Source organism: Meleagris gallopavo, chromosome 5, assembly GCF_000146605.3.
Source record: "Meleagris gallopavo isolate NT-WF06-2002-E0010 breed Aviagen turkey brand Nicholas breeding stock chromosome 5, Turkey_5.1, whole genome shotgun sequence".
NCBI classification, from domain to species: Eukaryota; Metazoa; Chordata; class Aves; order Galliformes; family Phasianidae; genus Meleagris; species Meleagris gallopavo.
The window spans coordinates 28151562-28167612 of NC_015015.2; the positions used below are offsets into that span (position 1 = coordinate 28151562).

The window sequence follows — 16051 nt, forward strand, 5'->3', positions numbered from 1 at the left end:
AAAAAAACATAGTTGGCTCTTACATCACTAAAACTGTTTGTACTTATTAATGAGAGCTTTCAAAATTAGTTATTTTTCACACACATTCTGTGCCCATGAATCTCCACAGATTCTTCTTGAAAGCAATTAAGTAAAAGGCTACAGTTTTGCATGACGACCCTATGTTAGACTTTAACCTGATGGTATTGACTTCCCAGCAAATTTGATTTAGATAGAAAGGCTGATTTAGACTGAAAGACCTCTATCAGGTCTCCCTGGAACTTTCTCTTCTCATGGCTGAACAGCCCCAGCTCTCTTAGCCTGTCCTCATAGAGAGGTGCTCCATCCCTTAGATCATTTTTGTGGTTCCCTTCTGGACGTGCTCTAACAAGTCCATGTCTCTCCTGTACTCCACATCTGGACACGGTACTTCAGATGAGGTCTCACGAGCACAGAGTAGAGGGGCAGGATCACCTCCCTTGACCTGCTGGCCATGCTTCTTTTGATGCAGCCAAGGACATGGCTGGCTTTCTGGGCTGTGAGGGCACATTGCTGGCTCACGTCCAGCTTGCCATCCACCACTACTCTCAAGTCCTTTTCAGCAGGGCTATGTTCAATTCTTTCATCTCCCAGCTTGTACTGATAATGGGCGTTGCCATGACCTAGGTGCATAACCTTGCACTTGGACTTGTTGAACCTCGTGAAGTTTTCCTGGCCTCACTATTCAAGATTATCCAGGTCTCTTTAGATGGCATCCCATCTCTCAGGCATGTTTGACCACATCACACAGCTTAGTGTCATCTGCAAACTTGCTGAGGGTGTACTTGATCTCACTGTTGATGTCATTAATGAAGATATTAAAGAGCATTTATCTCAGTACTGACCCACGAGGGACAACACTCATCACTGATTCCTATCTGGAGATTGAGCCATGGACCACCACTCTCTGAGTATGATCTTGCAACCTGTTCGTCATTCACGGAATGGTCTACCCTTCAAATTCATCTTTCCAATTTGGAGAGAAGGATGTTGTGAGGGACTGTGTCAAAGGTATTACTGAGTTCTGTCAGGCCAGAGAAACAAGAGTGCTGTCTGGATGCAGAGGTAGTATCCAGAAGGGTTTGCTTCCCCTCAGATCGCAAGAATCACTGCAAGTTGTTGTGTCACATTTTGTGTACAAAGACTTCAAATAAATCTGCTTTTCCTGAAGCCATCATTCAGGTTGGTTCAGATATCATAAAATCATACACTGGTTGGATCATTCATATACTTCCTGTTAAGCTAAAGATGTGCATTAGGAAAGACTGGTTTTGAAAAAAGCTGTTCCCCAACAGTAACTTTGTCTCCCTGCTTGGGAATTCTGTCATCAGTCAAGGTGAGATATGAGTGCTGAGATTCCATTTTTTTTTTTATGATCTGGCCTTACTTCTAATCATCCACAAGGAATAACCTATTTCTAGCAAGTCTCAACATTTGACAAAAAATTATTCATTAAATTAATTTTCTCCTGGAAAATAAACTTTGAGAGAAATCTTCATTCTCCCTTTACTGGATCAGAAAAAAGTATAGTTCTCGTAGAAATGTCTCCACAGAGATGGGTTTTCACACGTACTAAATACAGTGCTTGTGATGACACTGCAGCAATAAAATCAATTTGCAGCTGTAATAAATATTTCAACAAACGGAAGGTAAAATAAGATAAATGAAATCCAATAAAAAGTTTATCAAATTATTATTCTTAATATTTCTTAATGAAAAGAGTAAAATGTCTCCTCCAAGACATGCACTGACACAACTCAGTGATACTTAAAATGAGTGACAGTTTCTCTGGTATACTTTTTCTCCACAGTTGCTGTAAAGTGAATCACATGAATACAAAGTGACATCCTTACTAACATATTGTACTTACTTATCTCCCACAATTCCCAAGTTGATTGTTGGATAGCCATGTTCTTGGATAGTAGCTAGGAGAGTTGAGCGGTTACTGTCTCGAATCTTTCCTGGTAAGAGATCATCTTCAGGATTCAGTAGCTATAAAACCAGGAATACAATTAGTCAATCTCCTCAGACCATTGTTTCTTTAAATGAATGAGAATTTTCTTCTTCAGATTGGACAGGACATTGTCAGACAGATGTAAAATATGTGCAAAAAGTGATTTAGTGAATTTAAATTAATAAGATATGTGATGTCCTTACAAAGTGTAATTCTCCATTTTGCTTAGTTTCTATTGGTCCATGTCTGCAAAACCTGCTTTCTCCCCATGGTTACTAACCTTCTAATCTCAAACAGTATATATCAAAACAAACTTTAAGTGTCCATGTTATTCCTTGTACTTAAATGGTTTTATAGGAACTTCAGTGATGTTGTTATCCAGATTTAAAAGTATTAAAAGAAAATTTGAAGCTTTATAATGAAGATGTAATTCAAATTGCTTTGGAAAATAGAAACAACAGCTTTGTTCTCATATGAGTATTTTGGAAGTTCTACTACAAAACATACATATGTAAACTTGCATTTTACATACATTAGGAATTCTTTTGTAGAACATAGGAGGGTAGATAATAAGAATATATCAGCAATAATGTTACATAGTAAGGTAGAGAATAAACAAAAGTGGAGAATGCTTGTATTTTGATGCTTTGGCTAGTGGAGTTTGTCTGAACTTCAACATGGGCTACAAATAATGAAAATACTAAGATACAGTACTGCAGAAGGGCATTTGCAGTATCATTCAGTTTTCAGAGACAAGTTACCTGCTATTTACACAACAGTTACAGAGGAGTGCTGCTCAAAAGAAATTACTCTTTCAGTCATGACTGGCAGTATAAATTATAGCCTTGAGTACCCCATAGGTTCTCCTCTCTGGTTGGCAAGAAGAAAGCAGCCGGCACAAGGCTGGATGCATTACCAAATTTTGGCAAATACAGTGTGGGAGATTTGTGAGAGAGCAAGAAGGAAGAAGGAAGCACAACAGGTTTCATACTTCATGTTGGCATAAGCTGAGTTGTCTCAGCATGAGTTACAATAGCTCAAAAAGCCAGTCTACTTTGAAATAGAGTGGAAATCATTATCCAAAACAGCATTCCTCTTCTGCTGAAGGTAAGAATTATTCAGACCTTGATTCTGAAGTTATTTTCCTTACCTCATTCCCTGTGGACATGACTGCAACCACTGGAAACTTGTTAACTTCTACTTCGGTTACTCCAACAGTGGCTAAGAGACCAATCTCAGATGGACCCATGTGAGTTCCTTTAGCCAGCACACATTCACCTCTTTTAATGTCATGTCCTATAGGTCTGAAAATAGTAGCACAATAGTAGACAAAATGTAAAAAAGAATGAGAATGAAAGCATCTTTCCTTGATTGGTCTGGCTTCTGATGAGAAGTGTTCAAGGATGATCATTAGTTAGATTGTCAAAATGTCAGTAGTACTTAAGGCTAAACAATGACTGTAAAAATCATCATCAGCCCTTCTTTCCTTACAGATATTTTTACTGTTCATGAAACAGCCTGTTTACAGACCTGATATCTTGGCCTGGTCGGGCTTGTACCAGGATTCGAACTTCTAACTCTTCAGTGCCCTATAAAAACAAGGAGATCATATAAGGTCAGCAGAGTTATTCAAACAAGATTAAGCAGTTTTGATATCTCAGATTTCCAGGCAGCTCACAGTACTCACTGCACTGAGATCTTGTGATTTAAGTATTACTGTTTTCCTGATCTGTGCAACAATAGGTGTTAAAGCTAAAGAAGTTTATAAGAAGCTCATCTTTGATGAGCTCAGCAAGGAAGGACCAACACTAAATGCATAGTTTTACCTGCCATTTTTATGACCTCTGTATTTATATACCTTTATGTTGTGATGTCCTTTGTTTGTTGATGTGGTCTACAAGTGGTTTCTTTCCTCTCAGCCAACCTTATATCAAAGATGGCATTTCTAAAAGAGCACTTGACTGACAAAATGCCACTACATCCACAAAAAGATAGGGAGATGATACAAGCTCTAACTGTTTCAAGATCTTCATCTTTGTAGTGGAAACTTCTATTTGAGAGCTTTGTACTTACCAGAAAGAGGCCTATTCATCATGTTTATTTACAGTGAACAGGAGAGAGTCCTGAAAAGTCTGATGCCTACTTAAATATTTCAGTTAACTTTTCCAGAATTTCAACGGTTTAGTGTTTCATTCAGTGTCAATAAATGGTATGTGACCTATACCATTAATATTTAATTTATAAACCTGCAAATGGTTTTATGATAAATGTACTCAAATTCAAGATTGTGCCAGCTTGTCAGGAGCACTGAATCTACAGGTACTTAAGCAGGGACAGGTTGTATCTTTACATTATGATGCAGTATTTCATAGTTCAAGTTCCTCAAATTTATAAATCACATACTAGTCTTATGATGGAAAAAAGTGAGTCATTGCCATTTGGAATACTATGCAGGGAAGACAGTGTTGTATCAGACACTTGGATTTGCTTTCTTTTCTTAAAGGTAATATGGACTGCATTTTCTGAGTTCAAAGCAAATGCCTCAGAGCTTTAAAGAAAAAGCCCAAAGTTAAGGGTAACGTGTTGTTACAAACTATGCTTCTGTTTGTATATTGTGAAAATAGGTATATTTAAACCCTTGAGAACCAGGAAATGAAGAACACCAGCAAACTCTGAAAAGTTCTTATTTCTTATTTTATATCTAAGATACACTGTCAACACAAATTTTGTTTTTTTAATACCTGTCCCTCCTGTTGAAGAGAAAAGACTATTTTCAGCAGCTAGTGTCCAAAATTGCTGTGCTAGAGCCTAAGACACTCTTATATCTCCCTTATCTCTGTCTGAATCTGTAAAAGATCATTTAGACTTGTGATGAAAATCTGCAAGAAAAGTTAGTTAATAATTATTTAATTTTTCATGACACTCTGGGGATGGTTGGTCAGATGTGAATTTTCCATAGCTTTGATAACATTTTAAAAATAGCTAGGCAGTTTCTAGGGAATCAAGACAAGTGCCACTGATGCATTTGAGTAATAGAAAAAGTCCTCCTTAGGGTCCCTGGATTACTTGAAACAAGGAAAAAAAATGCTTTTGAGAAATTTAGCAACCCCAGGTTTGGAAAGAATCATGGCAAGTATGACTGTAGACAACTGAGTGATGTGCAGAGGTTGTTATTTGTGGAACTGATGAATGTCCCAGAATGCTTTATAAACACAAGATAATTCACGGTTGCTAGAAGTAGGGACTACACAAAGATATGACATGTTGAGAATATCTCCCACTTGGTGTAGATCAGGCAGTATGGCTCATGCTGTAAATTAGTATATTTTGAACTGTGTCTGAATGGTTCACTCTGATAGCTGTTAACAGTCAGCATACTGATGTTCAGTCTCAGTGCCAGATCTCTTGTTTCACTGATCACTTTAACGTCCTTTTTTTCAAGGAGGTGACATAAAAACTCAAAGAAAAAGGGTTTAGGAATGTTCTTTCAAGGACTAATTTCTCAATGATGGTGCATCTGGCAAGCTGATGAGAATTTTTCTTCCTGCTGAATAGATGTTATTCCTTTCAGGCCTGTGACTTCGACAGCCATCTGGGGAATCCCTGCTATGGTGTTTAAGTACTGCTATCACAACTAGAGGTCAAAGAGCCATTTTTAAAAGTACTCTGTCTTTTCAGAAGAACATTTCTCAGATGTGAGAGATTTCGTTTCAGTTAAATCCCAGCCTTGAAGAAGCTCTTAACAGTAAAAAGAAAAGCCTTCTTCAAATATGTAGCCAGCCAGGCATAAAAAAGGGAGATGAAAATAACATTTTAACTAATTGGTACTAACTACAGGATTAGCAGAATAGCATATTCAAGGAAAAGCAAAAATTGAAGGATTCTACCTCACTCTCAAAAGCAGGAAAACGACAGTGAAGCTGGCTGACCATTTGCTGTGAAATACAGAGTTTATGTATGCACACAGCCATATAATCTATTCCCACATGCAGAGAACACACTCGTGAACAGTGGAATCTAGGATAGCAGTCATCCAAAAAGGAAGTAGGAAATAACATGTTATCATGTATACTGCTATGCAATGTGATAATCTTGTCATGATAATGTGGGCAATGGCCACAAGCAAAACTTGTTCAGTAAAGGAAATGGAATGATTAACAAGTGGTAAAGTCAATGACACATTTTACAAGAAAATACAGTTTACACATACACGTCTGAAACCTCACAGCAGGACTGACGCAAGAAATTCTGTGTTAGGAAGAAGGCCAAACTAGACAGCTTGCAGACTTCATCAGATGTAAAAATCTACGTATTTACAGTAAGAAGGCATGAAAAAAAGTAATGAGAATATGTTTCAGTTTTTGCTTTCTTCCTCAGCTGCAAATGCTAGAACTCATGTGCTTACATGCCAGCTCCATCTGCAATGCTAGCATGTAGCTATGCTGAAGTGGAACAGCTTGTCAGAACAGCAGCAGAGCAAAGGCTGATATGAGCAGAGAACCACGCATACATTTCATTCCATAACTGAACTCAGAATTTGTGTAAAGAAGAGACATCTACTTGCTGGTAAAACTGTCAGATGATGGCAAACATTACAATAGTGTCCTGAAATCACAGCTGGCTAAGTCAAGGTAATGTTTCAGAAATAGTTCTCCAAACACATGGAAAGAGAGAAAAATATGTAGGTAAGTTAAGACAAACTGGGATACAGTTGTCTACAGACACTGCCTGTGCACCATCAAAAAAAGGCATTTTGCTTTAAGACTGTGTGTACACAATTAGTATTATAGTACCATGATGTCAGAGGTGGACGTTGGTAGTATGGCAGTAGAGGTTGAACTTTCCTACCAATACCCTGTTACACTTTATTGTTGCAACAGATAACAGCAGAGAGGCAGTCTGACCAAATGGTGTCTGACATGGAAGTGTGGATGAGGCAAAGGTGTTGCACTGAATTCCTCCATTTGGAAAAAATGGCACCCATTGACATTCACTGACACTTGCTGAAAACGTATGGAGACTAAACAGTGGATATGAGCACCGTGAGGCAGTGGGTGATGTGTTTCAGTAGTGGCAACTGTGACAGTGGGTCAGTTCCACTGGTGCAGATTTTTATGAGCATGGCATGCAGGCTTTTGTTCCTTGCTGGTCAAAATGCACAGCTAATGGTAGTGACTACACTGTAAAAGAGTGTTTTGTAGCTAAGAATTTTCTCTATCAAATAGTGTTATTGAGCTCTTTGTATCTGTTGTAGTTTTCATGGAAATAAGTAAGAGACATTACTTTTGGAGTGACCTATATGTAAGAGAGATTGATCTGCTGCTGAACATGAGCTCATTTCAAAAGAAGCAAATATAATGTCTAATTGCCACTACTCTTTATTTCAGAATGTGAATACAGTTCACACTCAAACTGGACTGTAGTCATGGGCCCCTCACTACATGAAAGACACTGAGGCCTTGGAGCGTAGTCAGAGAAGGCAACAAAGCTGTTGAGGGGTCTGGAGCACAGGCCTTACAAGGGGCTGCTGAGGGAGATTATTTAGTCTGGAGAAGAAGAGGCTCAGGGGAGATCTTATACGATCTGAAGGGAGGTTGTGGTGAGGTGTGTGTCAGCCTCTTCTCCCATGTAACTAGTGATAGGACTAGAGGGAATGGTCTCAAGTTGCACCAGGAGAGATTCAGGTTGAACCTTAGGAAATAGAAATACTACTTCTCTTAGGCACTGGAGTGGGTGGACCCTGGAAGTGTTTAAAAAACATTTAGATGTTGTACTGAAGGACATGTTTTAATGGGCAATAATGCTGGTAGGTGGATGGTTGGACTGGATGATCTTGGAGGTCTTCTCCAAGCTTGGTGATTCTATGGTTCTACAGATCTCTGAGAGGCGTTTGCTTTTCACTCAATTGTGCTCCCAAAAACTTTGGTGCTGGCAGATAACAACCACAAAGAAAAATCAAGGTCAGGACAGGTAGGCCTGTGGTAATGTTACTGTGGTTTAAAAAAACAGAAATGCTACTAGGAACTGACATGAAACTCCTTGAACTTCTAAGATAAACATAAAAGGTCTTCTACAGGATTCCACCATGAGCAACATGCTGCTGCAACCAAAAGCAAAATGAGTTTTAACTTGTGACTCACATCATCTGATTCCCTGATGAGTTCTGTATCTTCCACTTGCACCACTGCATCAGCACCACAAGGGATTGGAGCACCGGTTGTAACTCGCATTACCTGACCTGGCATCACAGTTTGAGTCGGCTGAAAAACAAAATAAAACGATTGGGTTTTGAATAGAAAAATCTTGTATGATATGAACATTATGAAGATAATCTGAAAGAATAAAATTCTTCCGTATGGCATGTATCTTGTTAGACTGCTAGTGATATTGACAGGAACAAACTCCAACATCTTTGAAAACCATTAGGAACCTGGCTTTTAGGTCACATATCAGGTAGCTTCATTTTTCCTTAGATTCCTATCATAAGCATAACTTTCAGATCAGGAGCAATATGGTGGTATTCTGATTGGCTCAGAAATGTCACACTTAAATGGAGACCTTTAGAAATTTACATGAGCAAAAATCTACTACATGTCTGGAGATAAACATTTCTGCATCCTTAGGTTGAATTTCCTTTTTACTTTTTTTACATATTGTGTGACTGGATTGCTATACTGACCTACAAGAAGGACACAGGACAAGATCCAAGAAACTGTTAGTCTAACTTCAGTCCCCAGAAAAACTATGGAGATTGTCCTGGGTGAGAGGAAATGGAGAGGGAGGCAGCATTTCCTTCTCCCCACTACTCAGTGATAGAATATGAGTGAAAAGCACGCAGCTGCACCAAGGGATGTTCAGGCTGGATAGCAGGAAAAACTTTACTGTAAGAGCGGTCAGATACAATTCCTAGAGAGGTGGTTGATGTCCCAAACCTGTCAGTGTTCAAGAAGCATTTGGATGATGCCCTTAATAGCACGCTGTAGCTTTTGGTTAGACCTGAAGATCAAGCAGCTGGACTAGATGGTCACTAATAGGCCCCTTTCTAAATCTCTAAGGTTATATCAGAAAGAGATACTTTCTGATATAACCTGCTGCTTGATTTTTAAGCAGATTTCCTCATAATGAGAGACAGTTCAGAGTCAGTTCACAAAGGATACTTATTTTCGCAAACGTCACTTTAGCAAAGACTAAAATATATAATGCTCTACAATTATATAAAGATGCAGTACATCAAAAAGTTTCGTGAGAAGCATACAAAGAACAGAAAAATACCAGAATAAAACAAGTGATGTGATTTTAATAACGTTTCACACCAGGAAGCCTATTTTAATACAAATGTACAAAGTCCAGAGTAAAACTGTAATTTGGCCACAACCACATGAGAAATGAAAAGAAAAATCTTTGTCATAAAGTGCAGCTAAAGAAAGCTGTATAAAAATTGAGATTTTACTGCTGGAATGTGTTTGCTCCACACAATGCCTCAGTAAGGCCAACTTATTTGGGTTTTACTGCGATTAGCATACATGATACACACAGTTGTGATCAATCCAACATATTCTGTGCATGTCACATTTATAATTCCTGTACACATTGACTCTATATTCCATATGCAACATTGGAGTGTGTCCAGGACTTCTCCTTCTGAGTGTGATTAGCACATATTTGATAGCTACCCGTAGACTTCAAAGTAGTAATGCCCAAGCACTATTATTTGCTCCTGCACAGCAGTGATACACTCTACGACTTTTGACAGGAAGCTGTTAGACATCTGTAAATTCTAGACAGGTGGCCAATGTTTCAAATGTACATAGCTGTGTTTGCCTTGTCCATTATTCTACTCCATTTCAGTGCAGCTGTAATGTCTGAAATGTGAATATTCCTTTGGAATGTGTGTATTTCAAAGGCTGCTGTATTTTCTTCTTTGGCACAAAGGCACTAGGAAAGATTGTAAATGGATTGTACCTAATTTACCACAGTAATGCTCTATGTATCCCAAGAAATCACTGAGTTTGGATTTGATTGAATACTGGCCATTTTCTAAGTGTAAAGGAAATCTAACATCCTTTGAGAAGAACATAAAATGCAAAGATAAACTGGAAAAAGACTTCACAGTTGCAGCATGCCATGGTTTATATGCTTTCCGAGTAAGACTGATGTTATCTTAAAGTAGGCATCTAACACAAATAAGATGAAAGAAATACTTTCTTAATTTTTTCAACCAGAATTCTCACTACGGATTATTCAAGGAACTGTTGATGAATAGCTGAGATGCAGCTATTTACACTGAATATAATTAAAAGTAAGTGAAAATAATCCTGTCCAGCGTGGTGGTTTGATTTTTATGAAAACAAACGTTGCAAAAAGCAAACCTTATGCCTTGGGAGTGTGGGAGCTCTTTTGCATATTTCTGTAGGTGCATTACAAATAAGTAATACTGTTTTGAACTTACTAAATAATTAGTCTTTTAGCAGCAAATTTTAACGGAGAAATGTTTTGCATAAAAAAATCACCCATTTAAAATACAGTTTTTCAGCCTCAACAATGACAAAAAATGCATGCATAGGACTCCATCAGAAAATAGTGCTTATGGTGATAAAATGCGCAGTAAATATCCGTGTTTTTGGAATTTATTACCATATAAAGTTAATTTTTTTGAGGTGTAGTGATGAAAGTGTTTAAACAAATTTACGATGCAGTAACATTTGTTTTTATAATCAGTTGCACTGCTCTTATATTTCATTTCCTTTTTGTCCTTTGTGAATTTGGTCAGATGAACTTTATAAAGAAGACAGGGGAAAAGACAGGGCTGTTTTCTCCTTCTGTGCTAGACACTGTGAAGAGATTACTGCTTCTCAGAAAGCATATTAATGCACCAATTTCACAGAAGCTCTTTTAAAGGTCGCTGTGATCTCACACCTACCTGCAATAGGGCAGTACAGGATTCTACCCTTCACCTTCATCACTGATAATGCGTTTTTATGTTAATCACTGACTAAAACCAGAAGTAATCTGTCAAGCATAACCTCATCTCAGGCATTTTCTCTTGCACAATATTACACCTCTCCTGCAAGATTTACAATGACCCATGCTCCTTTCTGTAAAAAGGGTCAAGTTAATGGAAAGATGAAAAATGTCTGTTTCCATCCATCCATTATGGTTAGTCACAGCTCCTCTTAAAAACATCTTTGGTCTTCCAGGAAATTCTAATCCTCAGCTATTCAACTATAGGAAGAAAATCATTGCTCCCTGTGGTCTAGTTTTTCACAGAGTCTCTGCTGATGGCCCTTGACTAGCGCTCTCAAATGTGTCCTAAGCTCTCCAAAGCAGGGCTGTGCCTGAAAGTTTTCTTCAATGCTAAATAAAAAAACGTCTGTTAATATAAGCATGGCCATCTGGAAATGGAATTGAGAAAATAATATACAATTCACAGATTGATACAGAAATGTCCAGCTTGTCTATGTGGTCGCTCTGTAGTTTTCAGTCCCATTTTCTTCCTCTTTAAGTAGCATTTACATAACCTTTTTCTCCCTACAGGAGGAGCCAAATCTAAACCTATTTTGAACTCCCTGCTGTGAATCATTCAGTTAATTGGTCTGTAACATGAAAAGCAGTATGCTGCTGCTGCTGAGAGTGACTGAAGGGTGAAATAAGACTGAGGAGACTTCCATGGCTATAAATCATTTCTTGGGAAGGAGATGAACATGAAGATGTGTTGGCCCAAGAGAAAACCTCTGACCAATTATTCAGAGGTCAACAGCCTCATTTTTCTTACTTGCCGCTGGGATTTCCAGAACTGTTCTCTCTCTGCATGCCCCCCATTCCAATTAATCTGGTAGGACAGACTGTCCCTGTAAATACACATTTGTGAGCTACTAAATTTTGTAGGAGGAGAACAGTCTTCCATTTGTTCTTCCATCCTTACTACAAACCTGCTGAACTGATTAGGACATCAAAACCCCTCAGACCTGTGGGCAGTTCTAAGTGCACACAGTTTTTTACCAGTACTGCTTGCAAGCACTGCTGTGCCATAACGCTTTTTAACTAGCAAAATAAGAATACTGATGACAGATAAATAATGATACAAATGATAATACAGCAGATTGCTCTGTTGGTTTTGATAGTTTATAATGATCACATAAAAGGTTGTAGGTATAGTTGACAATCTTCTGTATTTTAGAAAATACAGACAGAAAGACTGAAAATTCAAGCCAGATATAACAATACTGGAACCACTAATCTACATATTTCTACTATTTTTAGTAATTTTATACATTTTGTATAACAGTCATTAATCTAAGTTCATATGAGTATTATTATTGAGATAATGCCTATGCCACTATAGTATAATTCATGACAATGGATGGGAGATGCTGCACCTATCTATCATGCACCTGTATCTACCGTGATTAGGAAAATGAAATGTTGCATTTGTTATGCATATATAGGCAATTCAACTCCATTAAAAGGAAAAAAAAGCTACAATCCTGCAACAGGTAATGCTTCTAAAATCTGAAACAACTGTATGAAATGCAACTATTTTACCTGAGACTTTTGGGTTTAGCAGTTTTACAGATAATAGTGTAAAATCCTCAACAAAGCTTTGTTTGCTTTGTTTGCCTGCTACTTACTCCGTTTATCCATCATTTCACATACATTAGATTTTGATCAGAATTATATGCTGGGACTTGAAGCAGCTGGAGAAAAATTTTAGATAACCCATGTTCTCTTGAATGGAGGGTATCAGGTATAATTAAATTGACAGAATAATGAATGAGGTAGAACATAACTGATTATTTTTTCTATCAGTCATCCTAGTATTAGTATAGAAATTTTATCAAATGTACTCTTGAGTTTGGCAGCGAATCACAGTCTCTACTTATGAATACTTATATGACACGGCAGGTCACGAATGGATGCTACCCCAACTTTCCCTTAAACTCAATCCATTTATCTGCTAAAGAGGACAAGGACTCTTTAAACAAACAGAAAAGGAACAGTAGTGCTAACTATGCTGCTGGGCTCCCCTGTGAGGCAAATCAAGCTTCTGATGCTTCCACAAGATTGTTCAGATTGTTACCTTTCTTAAAACGCTTCTTACAAAATTCTAAATACACTTCTGTTTGCAGGAATCAGGGCGACATATACAAGCATTTTGTGGAAACAGTTTCTGGGCTGATGTCTGTCAGCAAGAAAGGGTTAAATCTTGCTTCTCTCTGTTTATGAACTGTAATACATAAGAAACCTTGTGTCCTCTAACCTTGTACTAGGGCAGAACATTATTGTATGTGCTCCTATAGGACATGTCAGCACAATGCTCTGAAGTATTTTAGGATATCCTTGTTAGTTCCTTATGTAACCGTACTACCTCACTGTTTGAAATCATGTCCCAAGGCACACAGCAGGAGGCTTTACAGCTGTGTCCTACTTCCTGCCACCTCCAAGAATACTGAGTTTGGAAGCCCTGGAGAGGCTTGTAAAAATACAAAGCAATACCTTGCAAGAGAAAAATACACTTAAAAAGAAAAATGAGAGAAGAAATTGTACCTACCTGCTCTCCAGCCTGGGATTCCCCAATGATGAATCGATCCCCTGGACCATCTGCAGCTGTTAAGATGGACAACACAAATGGTAAAGGTTGAACCAAAACAAATGACGGTAATAGAAATTAAGAGTGGGAGAGCTAAAGAATTATCTAAGATTGAGTTCTTCAGTTTAATTACAACAGAGGTTATGGAAGTTTTGCAAACATTTTAGATTTTAAGTCGTTTATTATTTTTTTATTATATAAATATTATATTATATTTTATATAAATTACAGGTACCATAGGATTTTTAACAGAAGATTTCTGGTGATATGGAAGCAGGATTAAGAGATGAGGAGAAATTACATTAATAACAAAGACTTAAGGGAGTTCATGAACTTACATGTATAAGAATGTCCCACTGTGAGCAAAATTTTCTCTGAGACCAACACATAGGAATCACACATTTTCACACAGTCTGTTATCTACTTTATTGACATTTCTAGATTCTATTTCTGCTTTTGGAGAATGTGGACAAGCGCAGTGGTTACAAACTACACTGGCTGGATTTTCTGAAGGGCAATAGGGCTGCTTTAGAAATCTGCATTCTCTACCTTTTTGTTTTTGTTTTGTAATTTTAGGAAGTAGTATTGAACTAGTTACCTTAAATCCTTTGTTGAAGACATTTTGAAATTAAAAGTCAGAGATCATTGATTTAACAAACTGAAAGTCTTCAGGACTTCTAGTTTAGTCAGATTTGTAATTTTACAGGGACACTAAAGGCATGAATCCTAGCAAAGTTCAAGCTTCTGCCTGCCTCAAAGGTCTTACAGTGAAGTTGCATTAGTGATGTTTTCTTTGAAAGCTCCAGCTTTCTAGAATTTAAAGACTGTAAAAAGTCCCTGTTTCCATTATAAATGAAGGAAGCGTCTAGTCTTCATCGTTGTAGTAAAAATCTTTAAAATACGAATGAGCATAATCAAAGAATGCAGAACACAAAAAACATAGGAATCTCCAACCTAAGCATCTGATAGCAGCAATACTGCTTTCTTTGTGAAATGGTTCAGAGATTTTCACAAATTAACTGTTATTTGATTTTTCAAGTTTATTAGCTGTTTCTTTGCTAAATATACAGAATCATAACGACAGCATAGCATTAAAACTGAACTGTACTCTTACCTAAATCAAACCTTCTTGTAAAACAGCAAATTTTTTTGTAATGAGGAAATTGTTCTGGCTCTCTCAGATCTGTCTACATTTGGCCTTTTTTTTTTTTTCCAGGAAATCAGAGAGATTCTACCACTACTTGTCTTTGAATAATGCATGTAATACTACTGAATATAGTAGTAAAACCTAAAAAATGCATTGGGATGATCCTCCAAAAGAAGAGAAAAAATCCCTAATGGCTATATTATTTTAAAATCGATAAAATATTACTGAATTAGATTTTATTCCCTAATTAATAGTGATAAGGAGACAAGGTTTACAGATGATATAAAACTGATACAGCTTGAAGAACTAGACAAGGTTTTGGAGCTAATCCTTTATAATCTCAGTCTACAAGCTTTGTTTCTCATACCCTGAGATAACAGATCTACAAGAACAATAATGTTGTTATTCTATTTGAATACACCACCAAAATTAGGGCCTTATCTGTCACAGAAATTGTTAAGAACGGAGTTCATGACCATTCTGATCATTCTGCATGTTTATTGAAACAAAACTTTTGCTTTCCCTTACCTTGTAGCAATCAAGTTGCAAGACAGAATTCTCTTGTTCCCAAGGCCCTTGTCAGCAGCATACTACTCAGAGCTTCCCCTATCATCTTTTTCAGCACTATATTACCTGTATTTCTCTGGCTACATCTGCACTCTCTTGCCAAAATTACTGGCCATTTTGGTCTGCCTGTCTCTCACACACATGGATAACAGACAGCTCCGGTCAAATCTATCTTGCAGAGCTGAAAGTTAATTTTCTTATAATGTCCATGGGAAAGCTTACTGGACTACATCCTGCTTGACTGACAAAACATGAAAGTAAACGAAAGACATGTTGAAAAGTAGTTTTACTGGCTCTATACTGCATGTTAAGGAAGTAAGATTTTACCTCTGACAGCATAGCCATCTTTTACAGATGCTGGAAATGGTGGTAGATTATCTTTTGCATATACATCTTGAGCAAGGACTCGGCCCATTCCATCTATAAGGGAGAAAAGAGAAAAGACCATGCTCCATGTCATTAGAACTAGTGAAAAAGAAAACAGTGTGACAGCAGTGTGCTCTGATGGATGAAACATGTACGTGAGAGATCTCATGAACAGATCAGATCTCCCAGGTTCTTAATTTCTGTCTAAACCTCTACATAAATGAAACAAACAAACAAACTGGAATCTTTTTGTAGGAGCAGCAGTAAATGATCCGTTATGGTAAAAACATTGACAGTTGATCTGAAAGCCAGGTAACCAAACACAGAGGTAATAGCTCTGATATGTGATCAAACAGAAAAAAATATATTGTTTATCCTGAAATCTCTTAAAATTGCATGTGGTTCTGTATTT

General features: G+C 37.5%; 1 protein-coding gene across 12 annotated transcripts in view; it reads right to left on the reverse strand.

The window, feature by feature from the left end:
- Window positions 1-16051, reverse strand: part of GPHN (gephyrin) — a 227754-nt gene that overhangs the window by 24561 nt on the left and 187142 nt on the right. For all 12 annotated transcript variants that reach the window (XM_031553589.1, XM_031553587.1, XM_031553583.1 and 9 more), the window contains 6 exons: window positions 15601-15693; window positions 13521-13576; window positions 8113-8232; window positions 3503-3561; window positions 3123-3276; window positions 1889-2010 (listed from right to left, as the gene is read on the reverse strand). In XM_031553589.1, coding sequence (XP_031409449.1) covers window positions 1889-2010; window positions 3123-3276; window positions 3503-3561; window positions 8113-8232; window positions 13521-13576; window positions 15601-15693 — 604 coding nt within the window. The remainder of the gene's footprint in view (window positions 1-1888; window positions 2011-3122; window positions 3277-3502; window positions 3562-8112; window positions 8233-13520; window positions 13577-15600; window positions 15694-16051) is intronic.